The sequence below is a fragment of the Ictalurus punctatus genome, chromosome 25 (genome assembly GCF_001660625.3).
Source record: "Ictalurus punctatus breed USDA103 chromosome 25, Coco_2.0, whole genome shotgun sequence".
Lineage (NCBI taxonomy): Eukaryota > Metazoa > Chordata > Actinopteri > Siluriformes > Ictaluridae > Ictalurus > Ictalurus punctatus.
In genome coordinates this window covers 9,282,144-9,302,327 of record NC_030440.2, presented here as the reverse complement: position 1 = coordinate 9,302,327, position 20,184 = coordinate 9,282,144, and the positions used below count along the sequence as shown (strand labels likewise).

Sequence of the window (20,184 nt, the reverse complement as noted above, 5' to 3'; positions counted from 1 at the left end):
AATGTGTAAGGTTTTTCTGACATTTGCTTCTGTGATAAGTTTGACATCATGGGCCTCTAGGAAATCCAACCATTCCTCTCTTCCAGAGATAGTTTGGAAGTCTTTAACTGCTTGCTCAGAAACGTATTTTTCTTCAGTGGGAACTGTGTCTAAGAATGTTGATAAAAGGTCATCCATAATTTCAAGTCCAATACAGTAGGAGAGGAAGGGCTTGGCCAGCACAATGGGAAAGTACTTCACCATGTTGTAGCTTAGGACCATGTCTAGTCATTGGTATTTTAAGTAAGTTTCCGGCAGTGCATTTCATAATAAAAGGTCTCCCAGCACCCACTTAGTGTATCACCCAAAACTCCACCATTGTCTTCACCTTTCTCTGTGGTACCATTGGGTAAGACCATCCGAATCTCCAAGAGAGACTCATCTATAGACACACAACCATTTTTAAAAGCAGCATTTAGTTCATTGAAAACCTTTCCCCTGTGAAGCCTTAACCTGCTGGTTTTTGGTGGTTGACGAGGTTCTGTCTTGTAAATGAATTTTCCTCCTGCGCTGTGTCCATTAGAAGGGTATCATCAAAGTCATCTTGGCAATCATCAAGAAAAACATATCCAAGCACAATTTTCTCATCAATTAAAAATGATGCCTTTGGCACAACAATCAAATCCTCCTCATCCAGCATGTCTGTTGAGACGCAAGCTACTGCATTCAAAATCTCACTCGACATTGGACTGGCAAATTCACTTGTACTTGGAGTTCCAGTTGTGAAAGCAGTTCCACTGGGAGATCCAGTTATGGAAACCGCTCCATGTGAAGCAGCAGCTGTACAGCATGATTCACTTGTGAGGGGTGATGCATTTTGTGATTCACCAGGAGAGGTAACAGCATTCAGTGTTTCATCTGCATCAACGTCAATCGTTTCTGTCAATGCACAGGCAAGTGTGTGTTCTATGTGGCTGATAGTATATGGATGAAATGGGGGCTATGCCAGACTAGCCCAATTTAACAGGTTACTTCAAACCAAAAGGTTGAGTTTGGACTGCAAAACACAATAAATATGTTACACAACGAAAGCTGTGAAACTTCCAATTCAAAACACGACATATTATTAAATCTAATCTTAAACCTAGATAAATTGGATTTACCAAGCAGATGTATGTTGTCAAAAGGTTCTATGGTCTCTTGCTGTCTGCAAAAAGCAGTGCAAAAGGAAGCGCGCACGATTTACAAATCTGAGAGCACGGATTACACATGGCTGTTCTTTATTATTCTTACTTGACACTAGGGGGCTCCGTATAATCTTGCTTTTGCTAAATAAAAAAAAGCGAGAGAGAAGAACTCTAGAAATCTCTAGCAAATATTTGTGTGTTAGAAATCAAACGTTTACAATCAGGTTTATCAGGACAGAGCTTCATGGCCACACTAATTTGCACTGTTTTATGAGCGATTCTCGCCCCAGCCAATATGGCGGGCGCGTTGACGCATGAAAGCAGTAATGCGGAAACTCTGCGGTGGGCTGGCAACAACCTTCTGGAGAAGCCGTTTCCAGGTGAGCTCGACTTTTTGACATGTATACTGCGCACAAGGAGCTGTGTAATTCAGCTATGGTTTTATTATAGTAAAACAGCCCACGGTAATTTCATGCTATCACTTAGCTAGCCCTTGGTTGTTTGTGTTGATGTCGAATCTGCGGTTCGGTTAATCATGGTCTAATTACCGCAGGAATTTTTGTTTACTAGGGTAAGTGTTCTTAGCTCATCTAGATTACACGGATTTTAATTTGATTCAGGCAGCTATATTGGAATACTGAACGCTAAATTGTTATGGTACGATATGGCTAGAATTAAGAATAAAAACCGGAAACTGGGTATATTTCCATAGCATGACATATAAAACTCGGAGGAGGAGCGCCGTGTGCTGTACCGATTCAGAGCCGAGTCACCAGACCATATGAGATTTATTTGTACGTCAGAGTAAACACAACGATTAGTGGGTTTGACCGGGAAGTATTTGGCTATGAGCTCAAAACCAGTGGACACTGAATTTAATTAATCACACTATGACCAAAAGTATGTGGACACCTGACCATTACACCCATACAGTGGCAAGAAAAAGTAGGTGAACCTTTTGGAATTTCATGGTTTTCTGAATAAATCTGTCGTAAAATGTGAACTGATATTCATCCAAGTCAAGGGTATTGACAAATATAATGTGCCTAAAATAACACAAAAAATTCTGATCCCTTATGTTTTTATTGAACACACTCATTCAACATTGAAAATGGCAGTGGAAAAAGTAAGTGAACCCTTAGAATTAATAACTGGTTGACCCCCCCCCCCTTGGCAGCAATAACCTCAACCTGGCACTTCCTGTAGCTGTGGATCAGACCTGCACAGGAGGAATTTAAGCCATTCTTCCTGGCAGAACTGTTTTAGCTCTGTCGTATTCTTTGGACATCTCATGTGTATGTGTCTCTTCAAGTCATTCCATAGCATCTCTATTGGGTTGAGGTCTGGGCTCTGAGCCACTCCAAAAGGAGGATTTTGTTTTTCTGAAACCATTCTGTTGTGGACTTGCTCCGGTGTTTTGGGTCGTTGTCCTGTGCATCACCCAACTTCTACACAGTTTCAGCTGACGTACAGACATTCTCACATTATCCTGAAGAATTGTCTGATATACTTGGGAATTCATCTTCAGCTCAATGATTGCATGCTGTCCAGGCCCTGATGCAGCAAAGCAGGCCCAAATCATGATGTTTCCTCCACCATACTTTACAGTTGGGATGATGTTTTCATGATGATATGCCGTGCCCTTTCTACACCAGATGTAATGCTGTGTTATTTTTTCCAAATAGTTCAATCTTAGTTTTATCTGTCGACAAAACATTTTGCCAATACGGCTATGGAGTGTCATTGTGCTCTTTTGCAAACTTCAGGCATGTAGCAATGTTCTTATTAGTAAGCAGTGGCTTCTTTCGTGGTGTCCTGCCATAGATACCCTGCTTGTTCAATGCTTTACGTATTGTAGACTCATGAACAGAGATGTTAGCCAGTTCCAATGATGCCTTCAAATCCGTCATCCGGGGTTGTTTCTTTACTTCATTGATGAATTGATGTCTTTGTTGTGCTCTTGGTGTCATTTTGACTGGGCATCCACTTCTTGGTAGAGTAGCAACAGTCCCAAAGTGTCTCTATTTGCAGAATGCTTGCCTAACTGTAGACTGGTGAATTTCTAAAGTCTTTGAAATCACTTTGTAACCCTTGCCAGCTTTATGTAAATCAACAATTCTTGATTGTCAACCCTCTGAAAGCTCTTTTTGACAAGGCATGGCTCACATAAGCATGTGCTTCTTTTGCAGCGCAAACTCCAAACGTTTGAGGGGTTTTTATCAGTCAAAGTAGCTGTAGTCCACACCTCCAAACTCATTTTCTTAACGAGACTTCAGGTGTGCTAAAACCTGACTCCAATTAGCTTTTTTTTGAGGTCATTAACTCAAGGGTTCACATACTTTTTCCACAAACACTATGAGTTTTTTTTTGGGTTGTTCTCAATAAAGACATGAAAGATCAGAATTTTTTTGTGTTATTATTTTAGACACATAATATTTGTCAATACCCTTGACTTAAATGAAGATCAGATCACATTTTATGACAAATTTATTCAGAAAACCATGAAATTCCAAAAGGTTCACAGAAATTTTTTTGCCACTGTATGTTCTTGTTGAACATCCCGTTCCAGATTTATTCCTCCTTTACTGTTATAATAACCTCCTCTCTTCTGTGAAGGCTTTCCATTAGATTTTGGAGTGTGGCTGTGGGGATTTGTGTTCATTCAGCTACAGGAGCATTAGTGAAATCAGGTACTGATGTTGAGTGAGGAGTCTCCAGTTCCAGTTCATCCCAGAGATGTTCAGTGGGGTTGAGTTCATCCAAACAAACTTTGACAAACCATTCCTTCATGGATCCCACTTTGTTCACATAGACACCGACTACGTTTACATACACATCAAATTCCGTTTAAGGTCTATTTTCCGGTTGCAGCCATCGTCCGGATACGATGTTCATATGCGTGCAGGCATTGGAATATTCCTGTATACGTGGTTGTTGTTTAGAAAGTTTGCCATTCCTAAATACTGAGCCTACAGATAAGCATCTGTTAGCACCCACAATTATTGCAGACTGAGCATGTGCATAGTCATGTGAAAAAATAAGCACATCCCATGAAATTGTTGACTTTTTGATCAAATTTGGACAAGCAAACATTTGATCATCTATTGAAACAGTGTTTATTAATGAAGCTGATATACTTGAACATGGAAAATTAGCTTTTTTCCCCCCAATCTTTTATTCAAAAGAAATATCAATAGATGTGTGATTCATCTGTGGAAAAAGTAAGTACACCCTTGGCACCCTTGGCCTCAGAAGCCTGTATTGCCCCCTTTAGCAGTAATAACTTCTTGTAGACATTTTGCATAACTGTCCACCAGGCTTGTTGGAATATTTGACCACGCTTCCATGCAATATTCTTTCGGTTTCAAGATGTTTGAGGGTTTTCTTGCATGTACTGCCTGTTTCAAACCCCCCCACAACATTTAAATGGGATTCAAATCCGGGCCTTGTCTAGGCCATTCCACAACCCTCCATTTCTTCTTTTTGAGCCATTCCTTGGTGGATTTGCTAGTGTGCTTAGGAACATTATCCTGTTGAACGGTCCACTTTCGGTTCAATTTCAACTTTTTGACAGATGGCCTCACATTATCTTCAAGCACTCTTTGATGCAGAATTCATAGCTGAACCAGTGAATGCAGGCTTTCCAGTCCCTGAGGCAGCGAAGCAACTCCAAAAGATAACATTTCCACCACTGTGCTTCACAGTTGGTATGAGGTGCTTCTCCTGAAAAGCTTTCTTCGGTCAGCGCCAAACATGTCTGCTGTTACTGTGGTCAAACAACTCTATCTTTGATTCGTCTGTCCAGAGCACATTATTCCAAAAGGCCTGGTCTTTGCCTATATGCTCATTGGCAAATTGTAGTCTTGCTTTAGTGTTCTATTTAGACAGCAAAGGTTTTTTCCTGGCACGCTTCCCATGCAAATCAAATTCATGCAATCTCATTCTGATTGTAGAAGCATGCAGTTTGACACCAACAGTTGCAAGACTTACTAGCAGATACTGTTATGAAATTTTGGGGTTCTTGGAGACTTCTTTTTGCATCAGATGGCCTGCTCTTGGGCTGAATTTGCTGGGACGGTCAGTCCTGGACAAATTGGTAGTCGTTTGAAATCTGCACCATTTGTAGATTATAGTTCTTACAGTGGAATGATGTATTTAAAATAATTTCGAGATCTTTTTAAATCCCTTCCCACACTCATAGGCATCTACAACCTTTTTTCTGAAGGCCTTACAGAACTCTTCAGATCTTGGCATGATAACACCACACACCTCAGTAGCAAAGACACCAGACACTAGATATGAGAGGGGTATCAGTAAGACTCCCTAAACAGGTTCTAATCACTGGCACCCAGTCTTCAACACCTGATTCTAATTTTATGGATTTGAAGGTGTGATAAATGTAGGGGTATACTTACTTTTTGTTGTACTTTTGTTCATTTAAATTGTGAAAATTACTACAAAATCTCAATTTTATGTGACATTTGATCTTGTATCACCTTTTATTAATAGGCACTATTTCAAAGCGGATCAAATGTTTGCTTGTCCAAATGTGTCAAAAAACCCAACAATTTCCATGGGGTGTACTTATCTTTTCACATGACTGTATATCTCCTTTCAGTGGATTTTCTGAATAAGGTAACAAATGCAACAAATTTCTGATTAAAACAGGCATATTCCAGGGGAGGGAATCAGAATTTGGGGAATCAGAATATTGTGTTAATCTGAATCGGGCAATCAAATTGTGGCGTTTACGTAACTCAATACTAATTAGAATATCGCCAAATTCCAGATTAATATCGGAATATTGACGTGCATGTAAACATAGTCGTTGTCATGCTGGAATAGGTTTGGGCCTCTTAGATCCATTGGAGGGAAATTGTTTTTGTATACCGTAGCTTTACGTTCTATACAATTGTGTGTTTTCCACATTGTGGCAACAGTTTGGGGGAAGGAAAACATGGGTGTGATGGTCAGATGTCCACAAACTTTTGGACATATAGTATATGTGAGGTGTGTGTATTTAAGTTCTTCCCTTCCTTTCTGACTGTGCACATACAGTACATGTATGTGTGTGCATTTGTTCAGGTGGCTCATTTTAACACACATTTCCGGGATACCTGTGTTTATTTTAGAGTTGGGTGTGACTTTTTATTTTTTTTGGAGCCTTGATGATTGTGCAGAGGTTGGTGAGCAAGGCTGCAACCCTTCAGCTTTGTGCCAGAGTCAAATTCACCTGGTGGGCACCTAAGATGGCCAGACCAAGCTCAGGTAGAGAAGACGCGTATACACACACACACACACACACACACACACACACACACACACACACACACACACACACACACACACGGAGACAGAGGAGAAGTGTTGCCAACTGTGTTCAATATTAGCATAGTATCTAATATATGCTGAAAATGTCACTAGAATGACTCATGTGACTCATATAGACTCCTATAGACTAATGTGCATATTCATAGCATCGTCATGGTAATTTGCATATCAAAACATGTTGCATGAAGTAAGAAGATTTTCAGAAGTCACTAGACTATCACACAACAGAATAGTTTTAGAAATAGAATAGAAAATAAATAAGTGATAAATGACAGGTTGGTGTGGATTATTTTCCCATAACAACATGTCCTGAAGTGATTTTTTTTTTTTTTTTTTTTTTTGTCCTCTTATGCCACAGCAATTTTCCAGTGATTAAGATTTTTAATTAACTATAATGAACTTGTATAACCAGCACCTGTCATGTAAGCTGGTGAGCTGGACCAACTTCAGGACAGTTGCTAATGTCTGCTTAAAAAGTCACCAGATTTTTTAATTTATTTATTTTTTTCATTAGTCAGTAGATGTAATGACAGTTTGTAAGATTGGCAACGGTGTGGAAGAAGCTTGACCAGAAAGCGTCGTAAAAACTATGTACTTGCTCTTTTACTGGCAAACACAGACTTACAACGCAGAACTGTATAAGCCAGGGAAACTGGCAGGGAGTAACGAAACCCTCCAGACTAAAACTTGGATGCCAGATCCTAGCAAACATAGAGCAAAATGCTGATATAACACCTCATGGCACACACAGCCAGAGAGCACATTTTTTTTCTTAAAGAAAAAGGATATTAAACATCACATTGAAACAGTGAAGATACAATATTCCTGTCAGAAGGTAAAAAGCTACTTCGTATTTCCACGTGTACATAATCTTATAGTGGTGTATGTGTGTGTATACAGATTTAGCAGCTTTTCGTAAAGACTTTGCTAAGGCCAAGCACATAGTGATACTCACAGGAGCTGGAGTCAGTGCAGAGAGTGGAGTGCCAACTTTCAGAGGAGCTGGTGGCTACTGGAGAAAGTGGCAGGCTCAGGTAACACAAAATGTTCATTTTTGTCACAATATATACGCCAGTTTATTAGGAACACTATACTAATGCTGGGTAGGACCTCCACTTTCAGAGCAGCTATTGACCACTATGATGGCTAATTGGGGAATTGCTTGACTGAGCAGGGAACACTATACTAATACTGGGTAGGACTCCTCAATTTGTTGTCAGAATAACCTCAATTCTTTTTGCCATGGATTCCAGAAGATGTTGGAAACATTCCTTTCAGATTCTGCTCCATGTTGACATGATTGCATCACGCAATTCCTGCAGATTTTTCAGGTGCACTTTCCTGCTGTGAATCTCCGGTTCTTCTACGTCCCAGATGTGTTCTATTGGATTCCGATCTGGTGACTGGGAAGGCCACTGAAGAACACTGAACTCATTGTCATGTTTGAGATGAATTTTGCTTTGTGATATGGTGCATTATCATGTTGGAAGTAGCCATTAGAAGATGGTAAACTGTGGCCATGAAGGTCATCAAAAATACTCAAATAGACTGTGGTCAAGCGATGATTGATTGGTATTAAGAGGCCCAAAGTGCTCCAAGAAAACATTCCCCACACCATCACACCACCTCCACTGACCTGGACTGTTGACACAAAGCGAGTTGGATCCATGGATTCATGCTCTTTGTGCCAAATTCTGATCCTACCATCTGAGTGCCTCAGCAGAAATAGAGATTCATATACTTAAATTTATATTTATTATTTACAACATATTCTGTACATGTTCATCTTTATGCTTTATGCATTTTCTCAGCCGCTGTAGCTGCTGTTTTTGTGGATTTTGCTTAACATATTCAGGTTGACATTTGTTCAGCAATTGGTTCATGAATTTTCAGACATGCTGTATTGTATTGTATTGAATATACTGTACATTAGCAAGTGTGTGTGTGTGTGTGTGTATATAATATATTTTTTTCTCTTGCAGGATTTGGCCACCCCAGACGCATTCTCCCGTGATCCATCCCTGGTTTGGGAGTTTTATCACTATAGGCGTGAGGTATCCTAATAACAGTGCATGCTTATCTTGTAACCATAAAAACCTTTCATCACATGCATGTTAGTGATTGCATTTGCTTAATTGTGGTGTTACTAATATTGTATATTGACCAGAATTATTTGGATTTTGTACTGTTCTCAGTTTCTGATCACAGGACTGCTTTTGCCAAGATACATTATGTGGCCAAAAGTTTGTGGACACCTGACCATAACACCTATGTGCGCTTGTTGAACATACCATTCCAGATTTAGTCCCTTCTTTACTATTATAATAACCTCCAGTTTTCTGGGAAGGCTTTCCACTAGATTTTGGAGCGTGGCTGTGGGGATTTGTATTCATTCAGCCACAAGAGCATTATTGAGGTCAGGTACTGATGTTGGGTGAGGAGGTCTGGGGTGCAGTCTGTGTTCAAGTTCATCCCAAAGGTGTTCAGTGGGGTTCAGGTCAGGGCTCTATACAGGACACTAGTTCGTCCAACTCTAATCTTGCCAAACCATGGATTCCTGGAGCTCACTTTGTGCACAGGGGCATTGTCATGCTGGAACAGGTTTGCCTTCTTAGATCCAGTGAAGGGAAACTGTAATACTACAGTATTCAAAGGCATTCTAAACAATTGTGTGCTTTGAACTTTGTGGCAACAGTTTGGGAAAGAAAACACATGGGTGTGATGATAAGGTGTCCACATACCTTAGGCCATAGGGGGGTCAGAGGTGAATTATGTGAATTGGATAGCTGTTCTGAAACTCAATGCTTAACAGTAAAGGAAAATGCATTGTGCTGAATTTGTTTTTATTTAATTATTCTCTTTATTCTTTCTGTTATAGAGGTGATGTTTCACAAATTACATCTTTGTTATATTTTGATCATCCCAAGTACTTTATATTCTATTTATGATTATACCTATAAACAGTGAGTAGTATAATTACCAGTAATATTATGATAATCCTGGACTATAATGACTCTTACAGACTTCATCAACCTAATTATATTCATAAACAGTATTCATAATGACATTCTATTTCATTTTGGTGCAGGTGATGTGCAGTAAGGAGCCAAATCCAGCCCACTTGGCAATAGCAGAGTGTGAGGCGCGCCTCAGCCAGCAGGGGCGCTCTGTTGTTGTCGTTACCCAGAATATTGATGAGTTACACCGTCGAGCAGGTTCCCAAAATGTGCTGGAGCTCCATGGTGAGTACAGCCCACGTGATGTCACATACAGTAGTACATCCAATTTCACGATGATTAGCCTGCTGATGATACGAAACATTGTGCAGAGAAAACGCGCATATAACCTACAGAAGGAGTCTTACAGCTGGCTAAAGTAAAATATTAATGCAGTTGAGTTCATTTATATTTTGTACAGATGAACGCTGCATTCTGTTTAATATTAACAGGTGAACTATTGTGACCTGAATAACCTGCTTCTCTTCATGTAGGTAGTCTGTTTAAAACTCGCTGCATAAGCTGTGGTGAAGTTAAGGCCAACTACAAGAGCCCTATATGCCCTGCTTTGAAGGGGAAAGGGTAAATATAGATATACACAAAAGTACAAACACAAATACTACTTACTTACACCTCCTATTTTTTATTTGCTTTCTTAGAGCACCTGATCCCAAAGCCAAAGATGCCAGAATACCAGAAGAAGATCTTCCCAGGTGTGTGTGTATGTGTGTGTGTGTGTGGCTGCAGGCTCTTATTCTAATCAATCATGAACCACACCTGATTCTTTTTGTTAAATCAGTTCATCTTGGTTTCTAATCAACTGTCAAGTGTGCCTCCTTTTTGGCTGGTACGAAAGCCTGCAGCTACACTGGCCCTTTGTGGATAAGCTTGAAGACTAGTGATTTAGATCCAAGAAAATGTATGAGTGCTGCTCCACTAGAGGGCAGCAGATACTTGTACAGTTGTGATCAAAATGATTCAACCGCGTCGCAAATCAGGATTATTATCAAAATGTACAGACCTTCAGCTGTTTGCAATGAACAAATCAAACAAAAGCAATTGAAATAGTTCAACACAACGAATGCTTCAAGTGGTTTCCACAAATTCAACTGAAAATGCAACTTATAATGATTTCTCCAGTCTCAAAATTATTCAACCCTTGTCTCAAGCACACCTGATGCAACTAATCAAGGACTTCATTAGCTGCATCAAGTGTGCTTGAGCTGGAACAAATGAAATACTTGATCTGGCTAGGGGTAGAAAATATATGAAATATCTGAACTGGCTAGCGGCAGAAAATTTATGAAATACCTGGACGGGGAAGAAAAAGGAAGCTGTCAACAGCTGCAACCAGATTTCTGAGAAGGCAGGTTGTGAAAAACCCTCGAGCGACTGCAAAAGACCTGCAGCAAGACTTGGTAGCAGCAGGCACTGGGGTCTCAGTGAGCACAGTAAGGCACGTACTAAACGCAGAAGTTTTCCATGCCAGAGCTCCAGGTCATACACCACTACTGAACCAAAAGCACAAGAAAAGTTGTCTCAAAATCATATAAATAAGCCACAGATGTTTTGGGATTCTGTTCTGTGGAGCGATGAAACAAAACTGGAACTTTTTGGCACTATGGATCAGCAGTATGTCTGGAGGAAGAAGAATGAAGAAAGAACACTCTGTCCACAGTCAAGTATGGTGGTGGCTCAGTGATGTTCTGGGGCTGCTTTGCATCCTCTGGCACTGGAAACATGCATGAGCTTCACAGACGCCCACGAGTGACTAATGTTGCTGTGATTGATGGAGAGAGAGAGTATACAACCCGTTGGGGCTTTTCAATGCCAGAAAGTCTTGTTACCTCAAAGTGATCAATAACATGATTATGTCTTTATACATTGTCAGGGCTTCTCAAGAAATATCATTTTGTCAAATAGTGTAATATTTTCAATTAATTATAAGCCTACCGTTCAGACATGCCTAACAGTGATGATTCAGTGGCTCTCTGTCACTATCGGCACTGCTGATGGTCAGCCTTAGCTCAATCATGTATGGCTTGATTCCCAAAACACATGGCATCTTATTGTGTAGGATATCATCCCCATTAAAGGTGAAGGTGTCAGCGAGAAAACCTTCATAGTTGAAAAAAAGGCTCTTGCTAAACTCTTCTCCATTCTCTGTATTGAGCTAATTTGCTAAGCAACGGTCACATTTATTTAGATTCAGCAGGGGTGTAGCGTATCTCAAACACCGCTGGTTGTTGTGCAAATCAGTTAAGCACTTTAACATGCCTTCACTCCGACTTGCTGTTTCAAAACGAGATGTGTCAACGTGTACGGAATCAAATGACCGCTGTCAAGCCATCTAACTAAATCCCCTGACGCCTGCAGTGTCTAAAACTATTGGTTCTACCCAGCATCCAGTTAAGTCCCTGACTAATTTGTGTCCCAGGAGATCATGCCATTAAAATTACTCTAAAGTGTCAAAAGATTTTTCTCAACACTGCATTATATCGTCATTATATGTGGTGGATGTATGTAATGTGAAAGCATGTTTGTGTGTAGATGTGAGGCGCAGGGCTGTCGTGGTCTTCTGAGGCCTCATGTCGTGTGGTTTGGAGAGTCGCTGGATCCTGATATTCTGACCAGAGTGGATCTAGAGTTGGAAAGATGTGATCTCTGCTTAGTGGTGAGTGTATCATGAAAGAGCTTTGGAAAAGAATAAGTGCTAGGTGATAAAGCAGCTGTACTAAATGACATAGTTTCACAATTTTAGCCATTCTGAATATGCTGCTGCTTTTCATTTGTTAAATCTAAAATTAATCTATTTATGCTTTTACAGATATCTTCATATTATATTTTGTTATAAGTATTTAAAACATCTGTTTAAACAACCTCGATGAACTCAGCAGCAAAGAACTTAAACGCACTGTCGACAATAGACAGAAAAGGATTACTGGAATATCAAACTGCGCTTTATAGTATTAATATGGGATTATACCACACCACTGTTGAATGCTTGATTCTGTTGATCAGAAGGTGATTCATGTTCTGTAACAGCATGGCTCTGACAATAGTTCTGGTTCAGAGATTATATTAATGTGCTCATTTTAATAACTCATGTTAACTCATGTTAAATGTGCAATTGTTGTTATGGTGACGTTTTTCAGAATGGCGATATTTATTTTGTATTTTTAAAAGGACCTGGAAAAGTATGAACAGGAACTACAAAGTAGATGTACAGTATGTGTTTTTATAGGCCAAACAGAACCAAAACTTCCTGTCAGATTTACTGGAGAAAAAAAAAAAATTGTTTATTACGTAGATTTTTTTCATATGGTGTGCATATGCTGATAAATGTCAATGAGTCATAAATTATTGCGCACATTTATGTGGCACAGCTGATTTACATTCTGTGTCCCCCCCAAAACTTCATAAATTCACAGAGAGCTGAAAATGACAATTAAATGTCAAAAGAGTGCCTACTAAACACAGCTTAACCTTGCTAAACCTTTGAGTAATGCAGGTCAGCCATCGCAGAATGTCGGCTAGCATACATACATTTCTGTTCTAGGGTGCCATTTTTTTTGTCCTAATCGAATAGCTAGTATTATATACCTTGATTTGTGGATTTGTTTTAGATTGCATTAATATTAATAAAGTCATTATGCAAACAGTTTTACAATATTTGAAGCTGCATGTAGTTGAGATAAATTTAAAGTTCGCATTAGGGATGCACCGATACCAGTACTCGGGGGTCGGTCCGATGCTGTGCTCATGTACTCGTACTCGTAAAACTACCCTGATACAACTGCACCGATACCACTTTATGACAACGTGACATAGCCTAACCACTCGTCAGTTGAGCAGGTGGTCGGAAGAGGAGCAATGTCGGCAATTTGGAGATATTTTAAGATAAGTGATGATGATAAAAGTAGAGCAGACTGCAAACTATGCTCTGCTAAACTGTCAAGAGGAGGGGTAAAAAAAATAGCTCATTTAACACAAGCAATTTGATTAAACATCTAAAGAACAAACATAATGCCGAGTGCAAAGAGTTTACTAATGCTAGCAGCGGGAAACAGCAACAACCAACTTTGCAGCAGACGCTGGAGAAGCGAGAGAAAATGTCCAGAGACAACCCACGGGCAGTAAGTATGAGATTCCCAGCCGTCACCACATTACAGATACAGCATTACCAAAGCTGCACGACTTGGTGAAAAAGCACATCAGGAACCTGTTGCAGGACATTTCGGCCTTCAGCTTCACCACTGATATTTGGACTAGCAGTGTCAGCCCAATGTCTCTTATAAGTTTAACAGTACAGTGGATTGATGAGGATTTTACTCCCCAGAGAGTCGTTTTACAAGCAACGCATTTTAACGGTTCTCACACTGGCCAAGCCATAGCAGGTGCGTTTGATGACATGCTTTCTGAAAAGTGTGACGTACTCATATTGGTACTTGGTATCGGCAAGTACCCAAATGTAATGTACTTGTACTTAGTCCGAAAAAGTGGTATCGGTGCATCCCTAGTCCGCATGAAATCAAAATGGACGTTTTGTGGCTTTTAGTATGAATATATCAGCCTTAAGTTTATCTATAAGCTAGTGTGTGCCAAAAACAATGACAAAATTCGAATTTAGAAGATATATACATTCAAATTGTACAGTTTTTCTCTGCTACCAATACGGATCAATAATTTTGATGACCTCATTCCGCACGTTATTCTACTTCCTATCAGATTTTCTGTCCAATCAAATGCTCTCTTGAATCCGAAGTGTCCCGCCCCAACATTAAAAAAATCCATGGTATTAACGCTAGTATGGCTTAGGCCAGGCAGTGAGGTAAGCTAAACACTATTGGCTAGTTAAAAAGAGGGAGGAGCCACTCAATATGTCCCGCCCTGTCTTCCTGTTTCAGTGGAAATTACGTCATTGAATAATGCTGCGTGTTTCAAGGCACTTCATGGGGACTTTAAACTTGTCAGTGTAGTCCGTGAATAAATTTGCAGTGTCGTGTCAGTTATATTGACATTAGTGTCTCCTTGGATGTAAATTGAAGCATACAAATGTTTTTCTGAACTAACTGGATTTCACATTAGCTGAGTAAATGCTCATCCAGTTGTTGTTGTTGTTGTTGTTGTTGTTGTTCATATCCATATCCAGTTTGAAAAATGAGGCACTTAAATGCAACTATAATCAAATACAAAGGTTGACATACCATTCTTTAAATCATTAATGTTATAATCATGGGCCAGTTGCTGTGGTATAAGAAATTGTGGCGGATAAGTTAATATGCTGATTTGATTTCCCCCTTTTCTCATTTTGGAGCATTTCATCGCCACACAATCCGATTGCACTGGGTCACACACGGATGAGTTGAACTTTCTTGCTTTTGTGTGTCAAGAATTTAAGCCGTTTAATTCTCAATAAGAGGCCAGAAGATATACTTTGGAAATTTAGGTCAGTGCCAAAAATACACAGCAGAGATTACATAACAGTGAATAGCCTATTCTACTGGATATGAAGTTCTGTGATTCATAATTGTTTTGGATCTTTGGGAGATTTACTGGTACTCAATGGAAATTATTATATAATTAATCCTGCCAGCTCAGTCAATTCTCCCTGAGGAATGAGGCTTTGCTGATGTCATGGTAGAAGCTTCTGCTTGATTGTTGCTAGTTTTATACAGTACTCTTCCCAGTCTGTCATCACTTCTGTTTATTGTTTTATGCGATTCATCATGATTAACTGTATTTCATAGACTGCAACATGCTTTGATGCTAATTAATTGCAAGATGCTGAATGCATCAATGTCATTCAGCTTGTTTTTGGTTAGGGTTTTCTATTTTAATAAAAAAAAATTTTTTAGCCCTGTAAGACGTGATGAAGGATGTAGGTGTGACAGCAACACAGGCATGATCTAGTATAAGGAGGGAGAGATAATATAAGAAGGAAAGGACTGTGGAAAAGTCAGCACTATACCCAAGGCTTAAACCTATTTTTTTTTTTTAATGGCGCAAACTGTGGCTTACTGGCTTATGAATAATTGCAAAACAAGCATTCTGCATCTTAAACGGTGTGTGTTCTCTGTTCTCTTGTCTCTAGGTGGGTACGTCCTCGATAGTTTACCCAGCAGCCATGTTTGCTCCTCAGGTGGCAGCTAGAGGAGTGCCTGTGGCTGAATTTAACATGGAATGCACACCTGCCACCATGCGCTTTATGTGAGTCGTACACAAACACAGAGAGAGAGAGCGAGAGAGAGAGTGCGAGAGCTCTGATTCCCTGCACATTATTTCAGTCTGTTTTGTACACACAATCGTGCATGGCCTGATTTTTTTTTTCCCTACTAAGTGACACATTTACATTTCTACTAGACATTAAAAACTGTTCAAACTAAATGCGTGTGAGGTGAGTGCATCCTGTTTTGAGGAGCTTCCCATTTTGATGAGTATTCCATGATGCACTATTAAAAGCAGCTGTGATCTAATATAGGTGTTGCAATATTTCCATCTTCTCTCCATCAGGTATCATTTTGAAGGTCCGTGTGGCAGCACTCTGCCTCCTGCCCTGGCAACCCATGAGAGCGAGGGTGTCTGAGGACATCCTCCTGAGCACATCAACTTTGTGTTGTTGATCGTGTTCTTTTACATCCTATCCCTGTACTTGTGTTCTGTTTGATGTGAAGGCAAAACTGATGAATAAATTACGTCTGTCTTTTATACCTCTTGTTTGTTTAAAAAAACCAACAAATTATTCCTATTACAGCTGCAGCAATCTATTAATAACACTGTCCAAAAAGATCTTGCTATTAATTAGTTGGCTTGAAAACACGTGCACCCCTCAGCTACAGCACTTAATTGCGAACAGTTCAGAATTTTTGGTTGAGTGTGAAAACCGTTTCCAAACCGTGAAGACCGAATTCTGTGTGAGCTTCAAGTGAACCCTTGTGTGGAAGTACAGCTTCCAGTATTTAATAGCGATTTGTTGAACATGTCACTGGGTTCCTCACGACGACCTCACTTTTGTTGTACAAGCTTGCACTGAGAGCATCGCTCTAAACACTCGCTAAACAATCACAAAACACACACACATCTCATGACAATACCATTTACAAGAATGTCTCATATTTGGCAAGACTCGTGTGCACAACGTATGATATATTTGGTAAATTCATACCACAGTGTGCATGGGAGGCTTCGAAAACCTCCGGTGATTACCAGACTTGAGAAAACTGATCACGTACACTGGTCAGCCATAACATTAAAACCACCTTCCTAATATTGTGTAGGTCCCCCATTGTGTCACAAAAACAGCTCTGATTCGTTGAGTGTCAAAGTAGCATCTACGTGAATGCCAGGACCCAAGGTTTCCCAGCAGAATACCCAGAGCAACACACTGTCTCCGCCAGCTTGCCTTCTTCCCATAGTGCATCCTGGTGCCATCTCTTCCCCAAGTAAGTGACACACACGCACCAGCCATCCACATGATGTAAAATAAAACGTGAATCTTCAGACAACGCCTCCTTCTTCCATTGCTCCATGGTACAGTTCTGATGCTCACGTGCCCATTGTAGGTACTTTCGGTGGTGGACAGGGGTCAGCATGGGCACTCTGACTGATCTGTGTCTACGCAGCCCCATACACAGCAAGCTGTGATGTATTGTGTGTTCTGACTCCTTTCTATCATACAGAGCATTATCCTTTTCAGCAATTTGTGCTACAGTAGCTCTTCTGTGGGATCGGACCAGACAAGCTAGCATTCGCTCCCCACATGCATCAATGAGCCTTGGGCTTCACCAGTTGTCAACTTCACCAGTTGTCCTTCCTTGGACCACTTTTGGTTGTGTTAGATTTAGCCCTAGCCCTAACCACTACATATATTCCCACAAGACCTAACGTTTTGGAGATGCTCTGACTCAGTCATCAATTTCTGACTCCGTCATCCATCACAATTTGTTCCTTGTCAAAATCACTCAGATCTTTACGCTTGCCCATTTTTCTTGCTTCCAACACATCAAGTTGGAGAACTGACTGTTCACTTCCTGCCTAATATATTCTACCAGGTGCCACTGTAACAAGATAATCGATGTTATGGCTGATCGGTGTACACAGTACAATAGGTAAACATGCTAAATATGTAAAACATAGTTTCTTCATATATACAGTAATAATTTAATTTCAAAGAAACCTTAGAAACACTGAATCACAAAATTCCCATACAACAGATCTGTCTAGTTTAGTTTCAGGATTCTATTTACATTTCTGTGGGATTAGAAATGTACTTGCCCTGCGATGGACTGATATTGTGGATCCACCCTGACCCTGACCAGGATAAATCTGTTACTGAAAATGAGTGGGTGAGTAAGTGGAAATGAGCTCCAGCTCTATTGGGTGAACTGTTTAGCTTTGTCTCTTTTCCTTAAAATTCATCTAATACATAGTTTCACAGAGGAGATCCCAGAAACAGAAAGGCTTGCCAGTGTTTTCAATGCAGCTGCCAATTGTGCTACTGGCAACAGAGTAGTAGTATCTTTAATATATTAAAACACATGCCTGCTTTTCAGGTAGTGTGGTATTAGTTTAGGAAATACAAGGGGGAAAAAGGATCATGGCTGATGAAAATTACACTGAATTAGGTTTTTTTTTTTTAGCTGTCACAATTACCAACTTACGCTTGTGCACATGGACCTTATTTACTGTCAAGCTGATTTTTACTGAAATTTCTGGATAGTAGTAATGCTTGCATCTGTTTTATTTTTTCTGTTGATTTGAACTGATGGCAAAGTGTATGTCACGACTCTCTCTTCTGCATCTGTATTGGAACACATTTGTTCAATTAAAACTGTAGTCTAATGCAACATTAAGGCTTGCAATTAAATAAGAACGTTGGGTGTTATGTCTCTACAACAGATTCGTTTGAATAATGTCAGTATTAATTTCTCCCAAGCTACCATTTATTTCTGAGCAGTCACTGAATAGTCTAATGTAATAAGGTTGTTTCTTTACAGTTTGTTAAAACAAGGTATTGCATTGCATTTAATGGTTATGCTAACATCACCTAACTCTATTATGTAATGATTGAACTGACATTGTTCTGCTCCTTTCACACTGAGTGAAACGCAATTTCTGAGAGAGATCTGCTTGATGTCAAGGGCATATCTTTCTTTTTTTCCTTTTCTTTCCTTTGTTTTTGTTTACCAAATAATTTAACGAGTTGTAGTTTCATGTTTGTCTTAATAATAAGACAATAATGTGTCAAAGCTCAATAATGTGAAGAGGTTTATTTCCATACCTGAGACTTACAGTGCCTTGGAAAAGTATTCAACCCCCTTCAAAGTCTCAGATTCATCTGGATTACAAATGATACTTGCACAGATTGTTCTTACATACAGTAGCCAGTATTGAATCAATACTGATTCTCAACTGGATTTAGAGCTGGACTTGGACTTGGCCACTGTAAAACATTCACAATTCTTAGGCCTTCTGTTTGGGACTATTTTCCTGCTGAAAATTAAAGTTCCTCCCAAGCTATATTTATTTATTAGCAGACTGAAGCAGGTTCTTTTGTAATACTCCCCTGTATTTCGCTCCATATATATTCTCCCTTCACTTTTGACAAGAAGTCGAGGTTCTGAGGATGACAAGTGTCATGCATGATGCTACCAACAGCATATTTCACTTCTTCACTGTAGATTCAGCAGTGCTTTCTTGGCCGTCCAACCTCTTGGATATAAGTTTCCGCCTTATTCTTAAATTATGAAATTCTATGACAGTATCTTTAACTTCCTTAGAATGCTCCTTAGCCTTCATTTTCACTCCTTCTTTTCAGACTGACGGTCTCTTCACTGACAGTTTTACTGAGGTGGTTCAGAAAATGGGAGCTGTTTTAATATTTATATAACAGGTGAAGACCAATTGTGTCCTCATTAAGACAATATCTTTAATCTGTATTTTCGAGAATGTGGCAGGGTTGAATACTTATGTAAGGATTGTTCTTGAGTTGTTCCATTTTCTTCCAATAATTTATTTGGAGATCATGAGTTTGCAATAAAAATACTGACAGGAAGAATATGTGTATTTATCATTTGTTATTAGGCAGGGGATTGAGTACTTTTCCAAGCCAGTGTATAGCATAGTGTAGAAATAGGATGTGTGTTTGAGAGAGCATGTGGTCACCTTGATTTTTGTCTGTTCTGAATTCCATGATCTAGGTGAAATGGCCTCCTCCTCCTCCTCCAACTCTCTTCATGGTGAACTGTCACAGTTTATAGAGAGACACAGGTGAAAGGCATTATTGTGTTGGACACTGAGTGGTGTTGCGGTGAGTGGAGCTCTTATCAGCGTGCAAGCAAACTGAATGGGTTATGACACATTTCTATGTGTGTATAAGTGTTTAGTGCTTTAAATATGTAAGATGAATTTTGTTGTACTTAGAACCAGCAAAATGTATCTGCACTCTGTATGCTGTCCCCCCCCCCCCCCCCCCCCCCCCTTCAATTTATCTTGGTAAAACATAGTCAAATTCTCCATACATCTACAGTATGTAAGTTTGAGCATCTGAATCGTGCTGAAATGCTTAATTCATCCAATTTATTCATCCTGGTCAGAGTTGCATGAGCCAGCCAAAGTTTAACTAGCTTACCCTATGGATTAATTTACTAAGCAACGTGTACCTAATTTACTAATACATAGAAGTCTTTAAG

At 39.7% G+C, this 20,184-nt stretch overlaps 1 protein-coding gene across 6 annotated transcripts; it reads left to right on the top strand.

Annotated features, from left to right (window-relative positions):
* Positions 1 to 1,390: 1,390 nt before the first annotated feature.
* On the top strand, positions 1,391 to 16,201 carry sirt5 (sirtuin 5). Of its 6 annotated transcripts, none has more exons than XM_017455346.3 (10): positions 1,391 to 1,546; positions 6,299 to 6,434; positions 7,398 to 7,531; positions 8,480 to 8,551; positions 9,586 to 9,739; positions 9,988 to 10,075; positions 10,153 to 10,206; positions 12,044 to 12,167; positions 15,588 to 15,703; positions 16,007 to 16,201. In XM_017455346.3, the coding sequence occupies exons 2-10, from the start codon at positions 6,335 to 6,337 to the stop codon at positions 16,077 to 16,079; spliced, it is 915 nt and encodes a 304-aa protein (XP_017310835.1). In that variant the 5' UTR covers positions 1,391 to 1,546; positions 6,299 to 6,334; the 3' UTR covers positions 16,080 to 16,201.
* The last annotated feature ends 3,983 nt before the right edge of the window (positions 16,202 to 20,184 follow it).

Coding starts and splice junctions, on each gene's coding strand:
- sirt5 (XM_017455346.3), top strand. CDS start 6,335: ATGATTGTGCAGAGGTTGGTGAGCAAGGCTGCAACCCTTCAGCTTTGT. Junction 8,552..9,585: donor TTTATCACTATAGGCGTGAG/GTATCCTAATAA, acceptor ATTTTGGTGCAG/GTGATGTGCAGTAAGGAGCC. Junction 9,740..9,987: donor AAATGTGCTGGAGCTCCATG/GTGAGTACAGCC, acceptor CTCTTCATGTAG/GTAGTCTGTTTAAAACTCGC.